The 19,961-nt window shown below is 32.5% G+C and overlaps 1 protein-coding gene across 1 annotated transcript in view; it reads left to right on the top strand.

Moving 5' to 3' along the window:
• Window positions 1-13,281, top strand: part of LOC143240990 (pyrokinin-1 receptor-like) — a 60,074-nt gene extending 46,793 nt beyond the window's left edge. Inside the window, exon 2 of the mRNA XM_076484381.1 lies at window positions 12,053-13,281. Within this exon, the coding sequence (XP_076340496.1) occupies window positions 12,053-12,738 (686 nt within the window). The 3' untranslated portion in view covers window positions 12,739-13,281. The remainder of the gene's footprint in view (window positions 1-12,052) is intronic.
• The last annotated feature ends 6,680 nt before the right edge of the window (window positions 13,282-19,961 follow it).

The following is a 19,961-nucleotide window of genomic DNA, read 5'->3' as shown; positions in this document are numbered from 1 at the left end:
ATTACAAGGCTTGTAAATTAAAATTAACTGGTCAGATACTTGATTTAAATAAATGGTATGATAATCCATCTTAATGAGTATCTATTATAAATATGCATCTCAAATGCCTTTTCATTGTGAAACGATTTCAATATCGATTACTTGATTTGAGCAAATTGATTTTTTGGCATTTTAAACAAAATATAATGTAATCTATATATATTTACAAAGATAGGCAAAACATGAGAAAACATATTTAATGACTTACCAGGTGAAAACTATTTCTTAATCCTCAAGATTGAAATTGAGGACGTCAGACATATTAGTTGAGTAAATCACTTCATTCATCTGTCCACTAACTACGAATCGATGAAACACAATTAGGAAATAAAAGGTCTTTTTCCAAGGACTTTTTCTAACGACTAACAGTTACAATATGAAGAAATTTCAGATCGTACCAGGACAGCCATATTGACAAATTACACAATATTGCACTCGGTAAAACTAAACAATTTTGAGGTTTCAAAATAGATGGAAGATGGTTTTATTGCTCAAAATGTTTCAAAGTTAATATTAGTTCAGAAAATAATAAGCTTAATATTTCAAGCACTCCAGGCGATTCAACCCCTGAAATAATTTAGAATAAACAAACTTAAGGTGAATTACAGGTATATCATGTACACAATTCTAATAACACAGCTTTGCTTCGTTCATGAATTCAGTCGTATTGTTTCATTTTGTCGTGAACCACGAAAGTGATTCATAACAGAGATCGCAAGATATTGTATGAAACCATTCTGGCAAAAAGCACACTTTAAAACCTTTAGCTAATGACTGCTAAAGTTGTACACATATAAAAATAAAATCTAATAAACCAGCTTGTTTGTTATTCTTTATATTTTTATTATTTTACAAGCCTACAACAAAAAAATTTTGGTATATTGTATACAAACCTTTTGTAGGATACTAAATAAGGTATTGTGAAGGCCTTGGAAATATTGAGAAATGGATTTGTTTTTTCAGTGTTTCAAATGAGCTAAAACAAACAACATCATAATTCTAATATAAACGATGTTATCATTGGTGGCTGTACAGCTCTACTGAATATTTCAGTATTGGTCAGCTCGATACTGGTCTTTTCGCTACCTCAAAATTTTGTGTCATAACCTCTCCCTTACATATCTTATTTAAGATCATAAAATAAAACTTTTTCGTCAGTATTCGTTAATTATAGAAACATTCCACTTGATAAAACATTATAAAATCTCAGTAAACATTTCGTTACTATTAGTTTATTAGAAAAACAGTCTTCAAACAAGGTCCTGATGATGTAAAACTTTTTATTTAAAATGATGAAAGGTCTAAACTTTTTAAAGAATGATTTAGGATGTGAGAAACTCCACGAAGAAAGCGGAGTTTATTTGCTGGGTCATAAGCCTGTAGGCCCAGCACGGCCAGGTGGGTTAAGGTGTTCGACTCGTAATCTGAGGGTCGAGGTTTCGAATCCCCATCGCACCAAACATGCCTACCGTTTTACCCGTGAGGGTGTTATAATGTGACGGTCAATCTCACTATTTGTTGGTAAAAGAGTATCCCAAGAGTTGACGGTGGATGGTGATGACCAGTTGCCTTCCCTCTAGACTTACACTGCTAAATTAGGGACGGCTAGCGCAGATAGCCATTAAGTAGCTTTGCACGAAATTCCAAAACAAGGAAAATAAAATTACAGGCCTGTAGCAACCGCCTTGTGCGTTGGTCTGTGCCTCTGTACTTGTTTTCACCAACAGTGTCTCCACAGTGACGACGATCCATTTTTGTCCTACTTAAAGCTTGTTGTTTTTTCAAGCATTTATCAGATTCAAAATGTTTGGATAAGCATTTGTTATAGAACTTCTCAGTCCGTTGTAAAATCCTTGAATGTCATTATATACATGTGGCATGCCATTTTTAGTCCTTACATGAACATTCCAGGAAATGAATACGAAACGTTGGCTCTGCTCCTCTTCTCCGTTAACTCTTTCGGCCCGAAATTTAAAAATCGCGTGTTCGAATTCCTGTGACATCAACCATGCTTGCTTTTTCAGCCGTATGGGAGTTAGAATGTGATAGTCAGTTCCACTATTTGTTGGTAAAAGAGTAGCTTAAGAGTTGGCGGTGGGTGGTGATGACTAGTTGCCTTCCCTCTAGTCTTACACTGCTAAATTAGGAACGGCTAGCACAGATAGCCTTCCTGTAGCTCTGCGCAAAATTCAGAAACGAACGATCGAACAAACATTATCTTTGTAGTTTTAATGATGTTGCGTTCTTCGTCGTCTGTATAAGCGTATACCTGGGCCTTGCATGATCGATTTTCGCACATCCAATATTGCTTCGAAACATCTCCATCCTGCTTATCATACGTGTAGTTTAGGTCATCCATTAAACTTATTTCATTTCTTGTTGAAGTCATTAAACGTGGCACGCTTAATGATAACGACACAAAATATTTACGACTACAAGTGTAAGCAGCAGGTGGGTGATTGAGGGCTGGAAAGACTGTAGCCTCTTGACGTCACCTCGCATATAGCGTCATTTCGTCGAATAGTTGTCGAGCTATAATGACTTGGAAGAGGTAACGAAATGAGCTGGTCGCTACCGTAGTAAGAAAAAGACCGGTAGCGAATTGTCTTTGTACTGTTGTAATTATCCCTTCATATTAGCTTTGTTACAGAAACTTGGATTTCTTTGAAAAGTTTAAGCACAGGGTAAAACAGGAATTACCAGCCAATACCACTGCAACAACTGGTTTCTTTAGGAAACCATCCTCTATATTATGTATGAAGAGAAGGGTTAAAAGGTTCAATGTATATCATATTAAATTTTATTCTACACATTCGTAAAATAAATTCAGAGAGGTTAATTTAAAGCGATCTTTTTTATATTTCTGATTTGTTTGAAAAGGATGTTCTTCTACTGGTAGATCTCTAAACTCGTTCAGTGGGATGTGTATTAGTCTAGGCATACATTTGTCCATTGCTTTGCATTATATATAAAGAATTTAGTAACACAGAAACCATAACTTCTCACTACATTATTAAATAAGTACTCACGAAACTCTCCAGTTGATACTTTACATTTCTTCATCACGAAATAATGCGATCAAATTGTCAAAAGCTACTGCAAATCATCACGAACTGTATCACACAGCTACAAACGAAGTTTATTATCATTTCAATGTATAACATCAGCTACCATATGAAGTAATTCTTTCCCTATAGTCAAGCATAAAAAGACAGCAAACAAGATAAATATAACTGAATCAAAAATGAAAAATCTAGAAGTAATTTTCAGCCACACTCTATACAACACGTTAGTTTCGATGGGGTTTAACAGGCTTTCCGGCCCGGCATGGTTAAGTAGGTTAAAGCGTTCGACTCGTAATCTAAGGGTCGCGGGTTCGAATCCCCGTATCACCAAACACGCTCGACCTTTTAGCTCAGGGGACGTTATAATGTGACGGTTAATCCCACTTTTCGTTGATTAAAAGAGACGTCCAAAAGTTGACAGTGGGTGGTGATGACTAGCTGCCCTCCCTCTAGTCTTACATTACTAAATTAGGGACGGCTAGCACAGATAGCCCTCGTGTAACTTTGCGCAAAATTTAAAACCAAACAAACAGCTTTCCAGTTGATATTACGCTCCAGCTATTTTATTAGCGTAGCGCTATACACAAGGTTATCAACACTATCTCATCTGGATTTTCACATTGTAAGTTCGTTAACTGACTCCAAGCGACACTTAGGGTTCAGGATGAAAAATACTTCATGTCATGATACAAAAAGTGTACAGCTAATCCAATCCTGTTTACTGGTCTATTATACCCGTTTATTTCGTTAAATATAAGCTAAATAAACAATTGGAAATTTACAAACCTGCAAATAGGGATCGTAAAAAAGTATAAAAACAAGGCTGAAGATATTGTAGATATTAGTTACTCAAAGTACAAACTCATATTTTGATTCCATGCTGTTACCTATAATTATATTTGGTTGAGTTAAACAGTGATTCATAGCTTGAGTAAATAATGTCTACAGTATCACCATTCTTGTTTCCTTGCTTTTTTTACGATTCATATTTGCAGGTTTTTGAATTCCTGGAATTTGGAAAAGAATATTGAAAGAAGCGAATATAAAAAGGTCAACCTGATTTCCAGTAGTCAGAAAACAGAACGTCCATAAACACCAAAATAATATTGTATTTATCGCTTCAGAAGCAATGGACTTTGTTGGTCCATCAACAATCGTTTCTGAATGAGGAAAATATTTTACTTGTTTGTTTGTTTTTTGAATTTTGCACAAAGCTACTCGAGGCCTATCTGTGCTACTCTTTTGCCAAAGAATAGTTGGATTGACCGTCACTTTATAACGCCCCACGGCTGAAAGGGCGAGCATGTTTGGCGCGACGGGAATGCGAACTCGGGACCCTCAGATTATGAGTCGCACGCTTTAACACGCTTGGCCATGTCGGGCCATATTTTACTTAATCTTTGCTTGTGACTAATATTTCTGGACATATTTCCGCTTAGAAATAGCTAGTAAGGCTATTTGTTGCCATTCCCAATTTTGATCTACTGAGGGAGTGTATGTGTGTGTGTTTTTCTTATAGCAAAGCCACATCGGGCTATCTGCTGAGCCCACCGAGGGGAATCGAACCCCTGATTTTAACGTTGCAAATCCGTAGACATATCGCTGTATTAGCTGGGGTGACCAGAGGAAAGGTAAGCATTTAGCGTGACACCTTACGGTGTTCATTATCATGCAAACACAAGCAGGGACACGTATGTCCTTTTGCGTCTTGTTGGTAGTGTATTGACTGAGGTCTTGCATCTAGCAAGGTGCAAGAACAGCAAGATCCATAAATTTCAAAATTTAATAATATGAAATAATATCATTGATAAGGATGACTGGAGATTAGACATGATCCTGAACTTATGAAAAAAAATTAATGATCAGCCTTTTCTCATAAAATGTTTACGTATATAAATATTTTACAAAAATGTACAAAATCAAAAGAAATACACTAAAGAATAATATCAGATTATTTTAGATAAGTTTACATAATCTGAGTAAGTATCAGATTAAAAACTATTCCTTAAGGTACGAATTTCATTCTTATTATATAATCAAGCACAAAACAAGGCATTTGGTTCTTACTGGCCGAGAAATAAAGGGTTCAGGCAGAGAGCTACGTCACCAAACATAATATTTGATCTACAATGGAACTGCTTGATAAATGAAAATGCGATGAAATTGTTATGAACATTCGCTAATATTCTGAATAATTCAGAAAAACTGGCACTGTTAGAGTACTCTCATCTAAAGGACGCTAAGTTCTCGAACACACATACTGATTTTATGTGAGTGTTCTTAACCAACTGTAATTTAACAGAACCTGTTTAAATTTTCAGTCCAGGCAGCAACTGCAGTATTTGATGTGTTTGCACGCTGCAGACCACGTATTTGCCGAGGTATTATACCCAAACGTACCTGGTCAAGAACATACACATGACAACCACACATAAATAGTAACGTTGACAAAAGAAAGACGAAAGCTACGTAGACAATACAAATTTAAGATCCCGCAATTAAAACATAAATAGTAAGACTAGGAACAAAATCACAACAGAAGTCCAATAACTTAAACATGATAACTGGGATAAATTTTGCTTGTTATTAAATGAAGTAACCGACTTAAAACAACTCTGGATACATTTAAAACGATTGACAACTTCAGGAAACTCAGCCCGAAATTACCCGTTTTCACAAATACATAACACTTTGGCACACGCAAATTACGAAATGGTTGAAACACGTACAACAGACGTTCCCGGATACACCATGAACCAGACATGAATACACATTTTTTAATGAAGTGTTTGTTTGTTTGTTTTGAATTTTGCACAAAGCTACACGAGTGCTATCTGCGCTAGCCCTCCCTAATTTAGCAGTGTAAGAGTAGAGGAAAGAGAGCCGCTCATCATCACCCACCGCCAACTCTTGGGCTACTCTTTTGCCAACAAAAGTGGGATTGGTCGTTACATTATAACACACTCAAGGCTGAAACAATGAACATGTGTGGTGTGACTGGGATTCAAACCCGCGATCCTTAGATTACGAGTCGAGCGAATTAATCACCTGGCCATGCTGGGCCTTTTTAATAAGGTGAATAAATGTGTAACACGAAACATTAATCTGTACAAAAATTATAATACAAATAAAAGTACTGCAATATACGTACGACAAAATGCGTTAAGGAAATAAAACTTAAACAAGCAATAATTTAGCAAAACATAAAACTGCAGAAAAAATAGTATTCAGGCTTTCTTCCTCAAAAAAGGCACTCAGAATATTGTTTGTACTTGACCTTCCAAACTTAAACACCCATAACGAAAAAATACAAAGAAGGCAAAAATGGTTAAAATAATTCTTTACATAAATTCAGTTAATTAGCATATTATTACTTAAGTCACAAGTTACCTTGCTAATAAGATACAAAAATGTGAAATAGGATACTGCTAAATAAAATTCATGGATGTGTAAGGACTCTCAGCATAATAGAAACTTATAAACGAAAGAAAGAGAGAGATAAAATAAATTGTGTGTTAAATTAACTTTATAGTTTTCAGTGGATATATGAGTTCGTATTATGTTTTCTTTGTAAATATTAATGCATGAAAAGACTTAAAACATGTAATTTTACACACTCCTTTTCCCTATAATTAGTGGTTCATAAAAGAATGTTACTTACATTTTAGTGCATCCAACAAAAACCTTTCCTGATATCATCCTATAAATTCCCTCAGTGTTAAACAACTACACGTTTGTGAATTAAAACTAAAGACTAAACAGTCATAATTCTTCCAAGAAACCTTAATAAATGTTACGCCAGTCGCTTAAGAAACATAAAAATAACGTTTTGATAAAAATAGAAGCATAAAGGTCAAAAGTAAGTGGTTGAAACCAGAAAGCTAAATGGATTCTTAAACTTAGCATACAGGTACGTTAAACAATACATTGCTGATTGGCATCTTAAACTTAGTATACAAGTATTTTAAACAGTACACTGCTGATTGGCATCTTAAACTTAGTATACAAGTATGTTAAACAGTATATTGAGTCCGATGTTGTATACAATCAATACTGAAATATTCTAGTATATTTACTAAAGGCCACAAACTTGTCTTGCGTGACATGAAATGCTGTCTCACATTAGTTTATTGATTTAGTAATTTAAGAACTAAAGAGTTTTTTTTTTTCCTTTCTATTCAGACGAAGAATTTTAAGTAACTTTTCAAATAAACATTGAAACTTGTCAACTTGGTTATTTGATCCATATTTATTAAAAGTAATATTTTATGTACGTTAAAGCTAATAAACTATTACAATCTATTTAACTGTATTAATCAAAAGCGCTGCGTTTGAAATTAGACATTTGGTATTTATTTATTGATTTACATCAAAACAACGTTTTTTATTTTTATGCGCATTAATACCAATTCACATGATATTATGTTTAGTTGACTCGGTCAAAGGTTACTTATGTTTTACGCAGGATAAAATTATATATACTACAAGAGAGTATAGTTCTTTGCAAGTTATTCACTTCACCTGACAAAAGAACAACAGATTTCTTAGTTATATTAAATCAGATATCAACCTCCTTGATGGAGTTACTAACCTAAAAGCCATTTCAGAATATCTTTTCTAGAGCTCGTGTTTTTTGAATAAAGAAAGATGTTATTCGTCCATTTATGTAAGTTATGTAAGTGTGATTATTTGGTTTAAACATTTAGATTTATTTTAGTAGTTATCAAGAAAATGGTAAAATGAACGTGAAAGTTGTTTATCAAGTTAATATCAAGATAAGTAAGTGTATCCATGAAAGTTGTTTATCAAGTTTATATCAAGATAAGTAAGTGTATCCATGAAAGTTGTTTATCAAGTTAATATCAAGATAAGTAAGTGTATCCATGAAAGTTGTTTATCAAGTTAATATCAAGATAAGTAAGTGTATCCATGAAAGTTGTTTATTAAGTTAATATCAATATAAGCAAGTGTATCAATGAAAGTTGTTTATCAAGTTAATATCAACATAAGTAAGTGTATCCATGAAAGTTGTTTATCACGTTAATATCAAGATAAGTAAGTGTATCCGTGAAAGTTGTTTATTAAGTTAATATCAAGATAAGTAAGTGTATCCATGAAAGTTGTTTAGCAAGTTAATATCAATATAAGCAAGTGTATCAATGAAAGTTGTTTATCAAGTTAATATCACGATAAGTAAGCGTATACATGGAAGTTGTTTATCAAGTTAATATCAAAATTATTAAGTGTATCACTATTAATTAGAATCTTCCTTCAGTTCAACACTGATAATTTACAATACAAAAAAGACAGAATATTCTTAGTGAAAAGTATCTTAAGAATGTTTCAATTTATTGTTTAATTTCGCATCTCTTTCTGTTTAATTACATAAGAAGATATATGCAAGCATGATAGAAATAGGGAACCAGCATGGCCAAGTGGTTAGAGCTCGTGACTCGTAATCTGAGGGTTGCAGGTTTGAATCCTCTTAGTACCAAACATGTTTGTTCTTTCAGCTTTGAGTGTGTTTATAATATTTTCAACAATCCCATTATCAGCTGGTAAAACAGAAGTATAAGAGGCAGCAGTAGGTGCTGATGACTATCTGCTTTCGCTTTAGTCTTACACTGCAAAATTATGGACGGGTAGCGCATATAGCCCTCGTGTAGCTTTGCGCGAAATTCAAAACAAACAAATCAGAGAGGTATATTACTTAGATTTTAGCTATTCTTCCAGTTAAAATTCTTATTAAAATGTGTTTTAACTCGTGGTAAGTGAAAAAGGAAAATGACGCCCAAACAACGCTGTTAGCCCTTATCTTGTCTACTTCTGTTGTCGTTTAATGAGGAACATTGTTATTAAAAAATACATTAACGAATTTCGACTTGCATAGCCCGAAGTTGCTCAACAATAAGCTTAAATACCGTAGTGCCCCTAATTAACGCCCACATGGGCATTGCAAACTGCAAAGGGGCGATAATTATACTATTTCTGCAGATTCGAATTCAATTGTTCACAAATGATTTGTTGATTCACATACTCATCAGTATGTGTGTTTGTTCTTCTTCTTTTTCCCTTTTTTTAAATGAATATTATGTTAATAAAAGTTGATTATATGTTGGATTACTATCGCAGTCTTTTATTTTCACATTTAGTTTCTTTCTAGTAAAGTAACAAAACGTTTTCTTGTGTATTACTTGAATGAACGCCCTCTGTGGGTTTAAGACAGCACAAGAGTAGATGTGTAATTAAAGGATAAACTTTCAGATTTCTGTATAAATATAAACTCTCATAAATGCTTGTTTGTTTGCTTTTGAATTTCGCGCAAAGATAGCCGAATGTTATCTGCGCTAGCCGTCCCTAATTTAGCAATGTAAGACTAGAAGGAAGGCAGCTAGTCATCACCACCCACTGCCAACTCTTGGGCTACTCTTTAGCCAACGAATAATGGGATTGACCGTTACATTATAACGCCCCCACGGTTGAAAGGGCGAGCATGTTTGGTGCGACCGGGATTCGAACCCGCAAATTACGAGTCAAGTGTCTTAACCACCTAGCCATGCCGGGCCCTCAAAATTGCCTGTTACATTATATCTGAATCTTAATACGTAAAACAAGTTAGATTTACTATAATAGGAGGCCTGGCATGGCCAAGCGCGTAAGGCGTGCGACTCGCAATCCGAGGGTCGCGGGTTTGTGCCCGCGTCGCGCTAAACATGCTCGCCCTCCCAGCCGTGGGGGTGTATAATGTGACGGTCAATCCCACTATTCGTTGGTAAAAGAGTAGCTCAAGAGTTGGCGGTGGGTGGTGATGACTAGCTGCCTTCCCTCTAGTCTTACACTGCTAAATTAGGGACGGCTAGCACAGATAGCCCTCGAATAGCTTTGTGCGAAATTCCAAAACAACAACAATACTATAATAGGTCTTTAAATCTCGAGTAAAAAATCGAGTGACTGTCAATCACTTTATTATATTATATCTTAACGCTATGCCGTTATGCCGCAGCTGAAAATGTTTATTCATTTACAGTTTCTCTTTTTTTTCAATGAGAAGGTTTGTTTTGTTTTGTCTCTAATTTAGCAATGTAAGACTAAAAGGAAAGCAGCTAGTCACCACCACTCACTGCCAACTTTTGGGCTACTTTTTTACCAACGAATAGTTGGATTGACCGTAACATTCAAACGCACCCACGAACGTGCACAAACTCTCACTAGTTATATATCCGTAGCAGTAAATTAAGTGATTAAATAGGAAAGATAAATATTGTTTCTGACTTCTACCTTTTTTGTAAACCGCATAAATATTTTTATAAAACCTACCGAACTAATGCTAATGATTGATAAATATGTAAACTGTTAGTGAAACAACGCAAAACTGCGTTCTGTCAATGAAAACGTTATTAATGCTAATTATGGTAACACATTACTTTTTATGGGATGAATATTTAATATTTACTTACCTATAGCTCGATATATCCCCCAAGTCAAACAAAAATATGTTCGCATTCCCAAATATATGGTCCGAATTAAGTTTCTTTCCGTGATCCAAGTTCGTATAAATTTTACTACATTTTACAGAGTTTCTGAAATATGCATAGAACACATTTAATATAAGTTAGGCCTTTTCTTGCCAGATTATGTGACGAAAACAAAACTTAAATTTCGATATTTGGTCTCATTTTTTTGGACGAATACGTACAAAAACTTACTAGATAATTCAATGGAATATTGAATTACATCAATTAAAAGCATATTTGGTGATGATTCTAACGACATATTATTACAACCTTTTGCCTCGAGACCAATGCTTACTGGTCTGTTACTCATTTAGCTTCCGAAGTGATGTTCTCAAAAAAGAATCTGTGACGTAATGGCTTAATACATTATTTGATTAGCTGTGACCTTTGCTGTGTAATATCGAATAACAAATTCGGCGATGTGTCATAACATTATTTACATACCTAAATTAATTTACATTACTGTATGATGAAGTAAAAACAAATCGGACACCCTATATATAATACTGCAGAATAATTATTTTTCTTAAAGTTTTTTAATACTCAAATCCTGTTTCTATTAGTCTACTCTGAGTGGCAATTGGCACTATCTGGTTGCCTTATTTTTTATACACAATTCAAAGCTTTAGACAAATATGCTTGAATTATAAGGGAAGAGGGGAAGTCTCACTTGTTGTTTGATCTGTTTGTTTTATTTGTTATTGTTTTTTTTATTTCGCGCAAAGTTACACGAGGGTTATCTGTGCTAGCCGTCTCTAAGTTAGCAGTGTAAGACTCGATGGAAGGCAGTTAGTCATCACCACCCACTTGGGCTTCTAATTTACCAGTGAATAGTAGAATTGGTCGAAACATTATAAAACCCTCAAGGCTGAAAGAATGAACATGTTTGGTGTGATAAAGATTCGAACCCACGATCCTAAGATTACGATTGAGCGCCCTAACCCACTAGCCTTTCTGGGCCGCTGTTAGTCAATCTGTCATTCAAGTGTACAAACTATGGGTATTTAAAATAATTACTTTAACATTTAAAAAATACACTGTTAGAAAGAACCATCCAATCTTGGAATAAGATTTCCACTAGCTTTAACAGCCTATACCTCCGAAATGTGTTATTAGGTTGCTTTGTTTTCAGCAAACACCGTGCAACACGACACGAAAATAATGTGCTCATAGCTGGGAAGAAATACGCTTACCTCTATAACACATAGTACAGCGGTAAGCCTACGAATTTACAACTCTAAAATCAGGCGTTCGATTCCCCTCGGGCGCTCAGGAGATAGCCCGATGTGGCTTTGCTGTGAGAAAACACACACCACAAAGGGGGAGCTTTAGCAGCCTATTTTACCGAGATAAAACTTATTTAAGAAATGAGCATACCTTTTGTGGAATTTAAATATCCAACATAATGTTCCTTTTTCCTTTTCTTCTGTGTAGTTGCTGTTGTTGTGTCGTTCTTTATCTGCTGGTCGCCCTTCCACGCTCAGCGTCTTGTAGCTATCTACATGGAAGATACACCAAAGGCAGAGATGACGTTTGAGGTGCTCACGCACATTTCTGGTGTGATGTATTACCTCAGTGCGACTATCAATCCCATTCTTTATCAGCTGATGTCCCTAAAATTTCGACAAGCATTTCGAGATACTTTCGGAACATGCCTAAATTGTCTACAACATCAGGAATTACCCCGAGTAACTTTTTCAGCTTGTGGACATAATGCTGACTCTTCACGTTTACCTCTTTTTAAAGGAATTAGCGTCAGTTGTAACCAGCTTGTATCTTCAATCGGTAGAAAATGGCCGTCTGCTAGCACTATTAGTGTCAGTCAAAGGGCAATGTTCTCTTCTTCTGGTGCTTTGAATGTCAATCACAGAGTGTTATATTCAAGTAATGAACTGAGCCCTAATCAAAGATCGCTTTCTAATTCTACGAGTAAAGTACCTGTTCAACACTCGCTGGAAACAGAACTTAGACAAAATAGCCCTCTGTCTGTTTCAACCGGGTTGGCTAGAAGCAAGTGTTCTGCACCTGTCTTATGTCCAAACTATGGGCTCTCGGACTTACAGATTGAAGGTTACTCATCAATGTCAAACCGGAAGTCAGTAGCTCCGGTGGATGTTTAACTGGTAGCACATAGATTAAAATGTTTGTCTGCAGCAAATTGCATATTACACACCTTCTCTTAATAATATATATGTAAACAAATGATAAACTATCATAAAGTTATTGTGGTAAAATCAGTTTATAATGAAATTAAACAATTATTGTTATGATGTCGTAAATTTCTTCATACTAATGTTTCAAAGTTTAATAGTTACCTCACGACCAAAAACAACATCAAGCCTATTTTAAAATTAAAGAAATGATTATTATACACATTCTTGAAGGAAATAAACATTATTGGTTTAGTAGTGAATGCCGTTTACATGACTTTAAAAGATTTAAACATTTTTTTTTAAAGTGACACTGGTTTATTTTATCTTTATTGTGGGTGTTTTCCAAGTGTCAGTTAATGATTCTGTAAATCAAATTAAAGTCCTTACCACTTTGAAATGTGTGAAATAATTTTAATATCTTAATAGCATTATTCTATTTTTTACGATTATCTCAGGTATATTTGCTATTACAGTAATATTGATACATAAAACCAAAACACCAATAAGATTCACCCGTGGTTACATATAAGAAAACACCGGAATATCAGACTTTTAAAATTAATATCTTCTATGGGTTTCGTGGCTTCAAAGGTCACTCTTCAGGAAATAGTTTTACTGAGAATTTTTTTCTTTTTTCTAAATCTCAGTAATTGTCTTCAGAAAAGAAAACAATCCTGAGAAGAAAAATATTTCCGTTGAAGTCACGAAACCGGTAGAAGAAACTGATGATAAATTATGATATTTCAGTGTTTCCTTACACATATAAATTAAACTGAAGGCTCACTTAAAACTAGACATGTATAACAAAACTAATACTTTTCTTTTTCCACGTAGATATGTTTCCTGTGTAAAGAAACATTCAAATGTTTATACTGAAGAGTAACTGAATACGTTTCAAAACTAGTTTAGTAAAAAGGAAAAATATTCGAGAAAATAACATTGAATTTTTTACAATTATACAAATGCTATTTAGAAGATTTATATTTTTCCTTACAAAAATATCAATATTATATTAATAGTAAATACTTAATATTTTAGTTATAAAAATGATTTCAAAGAAAAAGTAACATTTATCAATAAAACAGAAATAATATTTCGTAATTTTATTCTGGTGTTTATCAACATGCTTTTCTATTATATATTTTATTAAAATGTATGCAAAAACCAGCCGAAAATGGTAAGTGTTTTAAAACAGAAGTTATCAAATGAAAGCCTACATTGTGCGCTCTGTAAGAATTTGTTTTTATTGAGCTAAATTAAAGTATCTTGAATATTAATGGTAACTGATATCCACCGTTTTGTAAGAGACCTTGCTCTAACACTGCTTATTCTACACAGTCATAAGAACTGTGCTGCTCGTTAAATACCTTACATTAAACAATAAATTATTTAATATAATTGTTGAACAATAAACGAGGACTTGAGGGTAAAATATTTTTGATCTTTTCATTACAGTTGAGTTAATACTCGTATCAGATATAAATAGTAAATATATTTATATTGTTAAAACGTTTCAACAATAAACTAACTTTTGATTTTATTGTTCTAAGGCCTGTAAAATAGAGATCTTAATCAAATCAGGCATTCCAAAAAATAAGAAATTCCCATAAGTTCAAACAAACTGATATAATTAACAAAGCATCAAGTATTGCTTTGGTAAGTTACCTTCATCTGTGTTTTTTAACAGTTTGGTAAATTGTTACACAGACGATTACTTTCTTCTGCTGCTATATCAGTCCACATTTTATATAGTTTTTTGATTAGCTGTATCTAGCTACGAATTACATGTATATGTAAATTTAAGGATTTTTCATGATCATTTACAGGCATTACAAACTGCGAAACATTTTCAGCCCTCTGATGGCCTATGTAGAAAGTTGGTAATTGTTATACATCCAAATATCAGATGAGAAAGCTACAGCTCATCAGGGAATAAAGATAGTGTATACCTCTATCTCTTTCCTTTTTTGTAGTTGTCCTTAGATGCAATTAAATAAATCCATGTAGAAATATATATTACCAGAACGTGGAGCGTTTTTTTTTAATTTCTATGCAAAATACGTTTTTTTTTTTTTTTCAGTGTTTGATCAACAGATGTGAGAACAGGTTGGCTAAAGTACCTGTTAATGGTTTTTCATGACTAGTTCATCTTACCGGAGAAAGTACAACTCTGTGTATTAAAATCAAACAAATGTGGCCAAATCACCTGTTAATGGTTTCTCATGATTAGTCCATGTTGTAGCAGTTCCATTAGGTGTTCTTGTTTTATTTTATTGTTCTTACTGGTGTCTTGTGAAATACTTTTTGCAAAATATTGGATTGGTTCATGACACGGAATTTGAAAAATTAGATTGACGACATCAAAAATGTGTAAGTACAGTAGGAGTCGTGAAGTGTATTTAACTGGGTATTTTCAAAACACAAGTTTCCGAAATCCAGTTAAAGTATTTACCAAGGTTATAGTTTAATCATTTATAAGACTACATAATTGGACATAATATCATTGGGGTTTATGGACTTTCGGTAAAATATAGATTTTTGGCGGTCCTTTGGCTATTCTTTTCTTACATAACATGGAAGAACATACCATAGTGGTTTTTATTTTTAGTTAGCCATATCTTCTCGTCACGAATGTATATGACATTTTTTGCAACTTTATCAGCAAAGACGAACAAACAAATTTCATGTGACGCATAAACAAGCAACAATTCTATCTTATTATATCAGTACATATATATATTGTACATACTAATACAAATATGAAAAAAAATGTTTAAGACAGGTAACGTGTTCTATTGTAAATCTAACGATATTAATAGATTATACATTTTATCCATTTAGCATTGTCGGTCTGATTTGTCTTAACTCCATGAATACAAGAATGATTGATATTACTTAAATACAATATCAACTTTCTAAACACATGTATCAACATGTGGATTCAACTGGATTAGTGAACTTGTTTAATATCGATAGCTCTTGTTGAAACTGTAACAGATAAATGTTGAACTAATATGGTTGCATGCTGGAAAAACAAGCATAGTTTTTCTACACAGAACATAAAAATACTAAAACGTGAGCCTAATATTAAGAGAAGAAACAATTGAGAAAAATTATTAATAAGTATCAAACAATGGATAAATACCGAAGTACATCTCTATATGTCTAAATTATTAATAAATATCAAACAATGGATAAATACCGAAGTACATCTCTATATGTCTAAATTATTAATAAATATCAAACAATGGATAAATACCGAAGTACATCAGTATGTGTCTAAATTATTAATAAATATCAAACAATGGATAAATACCGAAGTACATCTCTATATGTCTAAATTATTAATAAATATCAAACAATGGATAAATACCGAAGTACATCTCTATATGTCTAAATTATTAATAAATATCAAACAATGGATAAATACCGAAGTACATCAGTATGTGTCTAAATTATTAACAAATATCAAACAATGGATAAATACCGAGGTACATCTCTACATGTCTAAATTATTAATAAATATATAACAATGGATAAATACCGAGGTACATCTCTATATGTCTACATTATTAATAAGTATCAAACAATGGATAAATACCGAGGTACATCTCTATATGTCTAAATTATTAACAAATATCAAACAATGGATAAACACCAAAGTATATCACTATATGTCTAAATTATTAATAAGTATCAAACGATGGATAAATACCGAAGTACATCTCTATATGTCTAAATTATTAATAAATATCAAACAATGGATAAATACCGAAGTACATCAGTATGTGTCTAAATTATTAATAAATATCAAACAATGGATAAATACCGAAGTACATCTCTACATGTCTAAATTATTAATAAATATATAACAATGGATAAATACCGAGGTACATCTCTATATGTCTAAATTATTAACAAATATCAAACAATGGATAAACACTGAAGTATATCACTATATGTCTAAATTATTAATAAATATCAAACAATGGATAAATACCGAGGTACATCTCTATATGTCTAAATTATTAATAAATATTTAACAATGGATAAATTCCGTGGTACATTTCTATATGTCTAAATTATTAACAAATATCAAACAATGGATAAATACCGAGGTACATCTCTACATGTCTAAATTATTAATAAATATCAACCAATGGATAAATACCGAAGTACATCAGTATGTGTCTAAATTATTAATAAATATCAAACAATGGATAAATACCGAAATACATCTCTACATGTCTAAATTATTAATAAATATTTAACAATGGATAAATACCGTGGTACATTTCTATATGTCTAAATTATTTACAAATATCAAACAATGGATAAATACCGAGGTACATCTCTACATGTCTACATTATTAATAAGTATCAAACAATGGATAAATACCGAGGTACATCTCTATATGTCTAAATTATTAAGAAATATCAAACAATGGATAAATACCGAAATACATCAGTATGTGTCTAAATTATTAATAAATATCAAACAATGAATAAATACCGAAATACATCTCTACATGTCTAAATTATTAATAAATATTTAACAATGGATAAATACCGTGGTACATCTCTACATGTCTAAATTATTAATAAATATATAACAATGTATAAATACCGAGGTACATCTCTATATGTCTACATTATTAATAAGTATCAAACAATGGATAAATACCGAGGTACATCTCTATATGTCTAAATTATTAACAAATATCAAACAATGGATAAACACCAAAGTATATCACTATATGTCTAAATTATTAATAAATATCAAACAATGGATAAATACCGAGGTACATCTCTACATGTCTAAATTATTAATAAATATTTAACAATGGATAAATACCGTGGTACATTTCTATATGTCTAAATTATTTACAAATATCAAACAATGGATAAATACCGAGGTACATCTCTACATGTCTACATTATTAATAAGTATCAAACAATGGATAAATACCGAGGTACATCTCTATATGTCTAAATTATTAAGAAATATCAAACAATGGATAAATACCGAAATACATCAGTATGTGTCTAAATTATTAATAAATATCAAACAATGAATAAATACCGAAATACATCTCTACATGTCTAAATTATTAATAAATATTTAACAATGGATAAATACCGTGGTACATCTCTACATGTCTAAATTATTAATAAATATATAACAATGTATAAATACCGAGGTACATCTCTATATGTCTACATTATTAATAAGTATCAAACAATGGATAAATACCGAGGTACATCTCTATATGTCTAAATTATTAACAAATATCAAACAATGGATAAACACCAAAGTATATCACTATATGTCTAAATTATTAATAAATATGAAACAATGGATAAATACCGAGGTACATCTCTATATGTCTAAATTATTAATAAATATAAAACAATGGATAAATACGGAGGTAGATCTTTATATGCCTAAATTATTAATAAATATCAAACAATGAATAAATACCAAACTACATCTCTATATGTCTTTGATCATTATTTCAACAGAGATTTCAAATCTTATGAAAACAATTCACTTAACGTCTCCATCTTTTCACGTTTATTCGCTTTTAGTTTTGTTTTTTTATTAAGTAGATAAAATAAAGTAAATAATCAAGCGTATTGCTCTGTACCAGTTTGTTTGTTTTTTTTATTTCGCGCAAAGCTACACGAGACCTATGTGTGCTAGCCGTTCCTAATTTAGCAGTGTAAGAGTAGAAGTAAGGCAGCTAGTCATCACCACTCATTTTTGGGCTACACTTTTACCAACGAATAGTGGGATTGACAGTCACGTTATAACGCCCCTTACGGCTGAAGGGGCGAGCATATTTGGTGCGACGGGGATTCGAACCCGTCACCCTCAGATTACGAGTCGAACGCCTTAACCCATCTGGCCATGCCTGGCATGTGTATGAATAACTAATAATAATTCTAAAGTTAAATACATTGTTCATTTGTATATTAGATCCTTCTTTACCGTTAAAAACTTGTGTACTTGAGAATGATATAAACAGTGATCTAAACACCGTATCTGTTCTAATAATACTTTTCGTTACTGTAAAACCTGATATAAACAGTGATCTAAACGCCGTATCTGTTCTAATAATACTTTTCATTACTGTAAAACCTGATATAAACAGTGATTTAAACGCCGTATCTGTTCTAATAATACTTTTCATTACTGTAAAACCTGATATAAACAGTGATCTAAACACCGTATCTGTTCTAATAATACTTTTCATTACTGTAAAACCTGATATAAACAGTGATCTAAACACCGTATCTGTTCTAATAATACTTTTCATTACTGTAAAACCTGATATAAACAGTGATTTAAACGCCGTATCTGTTCTAATAATACTTTTCATTACTGTAAAACCTGATATAAACAGTGATCTAAACACCGTATCTGTTCTAATAATACTTTTCATTACTGTAAAACCTGATATAAACAGTGATCTAAACACCGTATCTGTTCTAATAATACTTTTCATTACTGTAAAACCTGATATAAACAGTGATCTAAACGCCGTATCTGTTCTAATAATACTTTTCATTACTGTAAAACCTGATATAAACAGTGATCTAAACGCCGTATCTGTTCTAATAATACTTTTCATTACTGTAAAACCTGTGACTTGTAAAAAAAACAATGTTTATAATCAGTAAATAAACTCAAATCAAAGATAGTCTATTGTTTGTGTTGAACACTGGTGGTATATAATGTATATAAATAAATTACATTTTCTTCAGTGTTTGATCAATAGATATACCACACACAAATAGTGCCTCTGATCTTTTTATTATTACCTGTAATTATATTATTTTATGAATACGTAACACAAAAATAGGCAGGTATTTTATTGTTTTCTTTAATAAAAATAGTACTGAGTGCTATGTACAACTATAAAACGTTTTTCTCCAGGTTATATTTCTGTTGTCGGAAACCAAACATTTTTTAATCCATTTTTGCTACTATACTTCAGGTTGCTGACTAAGGAAATATAACACGACACGTTCTGTGAACTATGTATGGTTTTGATTACCTTATGTCACATTTTGAAGCCAGTGCCACAAACTTAACTAAGCCCTACATACACCGAAGAACGATCAATCAGAGAGGTATCAACTCCAGCTGGTAAATGGATCTCGAGTTTGTCAAAGAAATACCTCTC

Source organism: Tachypleus tridentatus, chromosome 2, assembly GCF_004210375.1.
Source record: "Tachypleus tridentatus isolate NWPU-2018 chromosome 2, ASM421037v1, whole genome shotgun sequence".
NCBI classification, from domain to species: domain Eukaryota; kingdom Metazoa; phylum Arthropoda; class Merostomata; order Xiphosura; family Limulidae; genus Tachypleus; species Tachypleus tridentatus.
This window is presented reverse-complemented; position numbering and strand designations above follow the sequence as displayed.